The sequence below is a fragment of the Eurypyga helias genome, unplaced genomic scaffold, assembly GCF_000690775.1.
Source record: "Eurypyga helias isolate BGI_N326 unplaced genomic scaffold, ASM69077v1 scaffold21482, whole genome shotgun sequence".
Taxonomy (NCBI): Eukaryota; Metazoa; Chordata; class Aves; order Eurypygiformes; family Eurypygidae; genus Eurypyga; species Eurypyga helias.
Window position 1 is genome coordinate 782 of NW_010234556.1, and position 2,634 is coordinate 3,415.

General features: G+C 42.1%; 1 protein-coding gene across 1 annotated transcript in view; it reads right to left on the reverse strand.

Moving 5' to 3' along the window:
• Window positions 1–211: 211 nt before the first annotated feature.
• PLIN2 (perilipin 2) overlaps window positions 212–2,634 on the reverse strand; it is an 11,240-nt gene continuing 8,817 nt past the window's right edge. The window contains exon 8 of the mRNA XM_010146473.1: window positions 212–761. Within this exon, the coding sequence (XP_010144775.1) occupies window positions 627–761 (135 nt within the window). The 3' untranslated portion in view covers window positions 212–626. The remainder of the gene's footprint in view (window positions 762–2,634) is intronic.

Sequence of the window (2,634 nt, forward strand, 5' to 3'; positions counted from 1 at the left end):
TTTACCCTCTTCTAGTCTCAGGCCCCACAATCGATAACATCAGGATGGCCAAAATTTTCTGCACGCAGAAGGCATGTAGAGAGAAATGGGGCCCTGTTGTGCACAAAGCACTCTCGCCAAAAGGAAGCTCTAAGCTTCTAAGCTCTGTGGGTACAGAGCCTAACAAAAAGTACCTAAGGGAATCTGACACAGACAAAGCTCTTTACCCCTTCCAGCAGCAAAGAGGTAGATGCAGAAGTACTGCTCATGTAGTCCGAAAGGGGAAATTTTATGGACAAATCCTCATCAACTCCTTTTGTTGGCAGCCCTTTATGCAAAGCACTGGAGTGTTCTCATGGCTGCTGCCAGCAGGAGAACAAATCATTAACAAGGATTGGATATTCTGGTTAGGCTATACCTGGCTTGTAGAACAGGAGCTTGATATCCATGCTAATGAATTAATGTAGCATGTATTCCTTAGGTGGAAAAAAAACCCCAAATTTTTATGCAGCTAAGTGGAACAGCAGTGATTAAAAAAAGATATCCCCAAAATCCCTAAGCTAGGCAGGCTCATCTTTAAAAAGGAGAAATGTAAGTTAAACATGGCAAAAGTACATTGTATGAAAAAGACATTTTTATGCTTCTCATTATTCAGCTCTTTGCCCTGTAGTGTGAGGGCCATTTGTGCGTGAAAAGTCTTGTTGATCATCTTCATCCAAATCCAAAATATCTGGGATATCATCTGATTCTGAAGACAGGTCTGTAATAGTGAAATCTGGAACCTGCACAGGAATGAAATTTCAGTCAATTTAAGGGTAAAAGTAAGTAAGTTTGTAGAGTACTCCTCACAGAAGTCAGGAGAGAAAGATGATCAGCATCTCTAGAAACCACACCCAAAGTACTGAATACAGAGTGAAATACTCTCAGTTGCATACAAAACACACAGCATTAAGACAGATCAAATACTATGCAAGAGGTAGATCAGTTGCTCAGAAGGCAGGATTTTATAGTAGAGTTGGAACAGAGCTGAACTTAGTGGAGCGTATTTATGAAACTGATGACTGGAAAATCAAGAAAGGAAATTTTTTAACTCATTTTGCCTTTCGCCTCTCCTTGGGAGCAGTGGGCTATAGAAGGGAACCTGCCCTGAGGAGCTTGATACGGATGTCTCTGTACCACTCTGCCTGCCTAAAACATCAAACCTTTCCTGAGGAAAACAAATATCTGGAAGTGAAATCCCACTTTGACCTCTGTTGTAACTGCATGTGCAGTATTCTGTACTGTTAAGCAGCACCAGGTTTCAGGAACTGCCAGAGACATTGGTGGATACATGCATGTTACACACCTGTAAAAATGTTGGCTAAGACACTTCTGAGCTTAAGTCCCAACCCTTAAGTCCCCTTAGTAGGACTTAAATTACTTAGGCACTTCTGAAAAATGGGATGTAATTAAGTAATTTACTCATAACCAAAGGTTTTTTGCCCCAAGAATCGATAGTTTGATTCCTGGTTAGCTTTAATGATGGTATTGCGACATCCTGGGAGCCAGGCACAGGATCGACAATTGCTGCATGCTGACAGGACTTCAGTTCTGCAGGTACAAAGAAGCAGCAACTTGAAGAAGCTTCTAGGCATTTGTGTAGCTTAAGCTCAGTGCTGACTGGAGAAGCAGTTTTAATCCATTCCCTAACTGCAAACATCCTTGCTTATGACTTACTTTTGTGAAAGATAGTATGCAAGACAAATCTATGCTTTGCTTGCTATGCAGACATGTCAGAACAGAACACACCAAAGGAGAAAGGGATTACTGTTTCAGCTACCTGTCTGGTTGTAGATAGCACTGAAGCCTTGAACATGAAATCACTCTTCAGTTCCTTATAGACAAGGTAGCCACAGGGCACCAGGGACTCATTAATTAAAATATCAATTAAAACTGAGCCTCAGAAGGACCCAAGCAGGTGTCACTTAGCAGGCTCTAGTGTGAATACAATAAAATGCAGACGCCACTTTTATAGAATCACAGAATAGTTTGGGTTGGAAGGGACCTTAAAGATCACCTAGTTCCACCCCCCCCTGCCATGGGCAGGGACACCTTCCACTAGACCAGGTTGCTCAAAGCCTCATCCAGCCTGGCCTTGAACACTTCCAGGGATGGGGCATCCACAGCTTCTCTGGGCAACCTGTTCCAGTGCCTATACCCTCTCTGGGAAGAACTTCTTCCTGATACCCAATCTAAATCTATCCGGTTTCAGTTTAAACTCTGAGAACCTAAGCTTGATCAAAATCAGATGAGTAATCTTTGTCTCCTAAAAAATCAAAGGGCACCAGGAATGGGGAGAACACACGTTTCTGCCGGCATGAATTATCTTGCATCTTGCTGCTTATGGCAGTTTACCTAAAATTCTAATTACTGCACGTAGAGAAATCAAGAAGTTTTCCCATTATCAGCACATGACCCTGTTTTTCATCCTGCAGTACAAAAGAGGTATCGTAACAAGCTTAAGGCCAAGTAGTGTATATGCAAACTCATTTAAAAATGTGCCAGACGAATGGTTTAAAGTAGTTGTTTTATACTTTACACAGAGCAGGGCGCATGGCCATGTTGGGTAGCTGTGGCTAACCAGTGATAATTTTCACATGTCCTAGGTTTAAGATG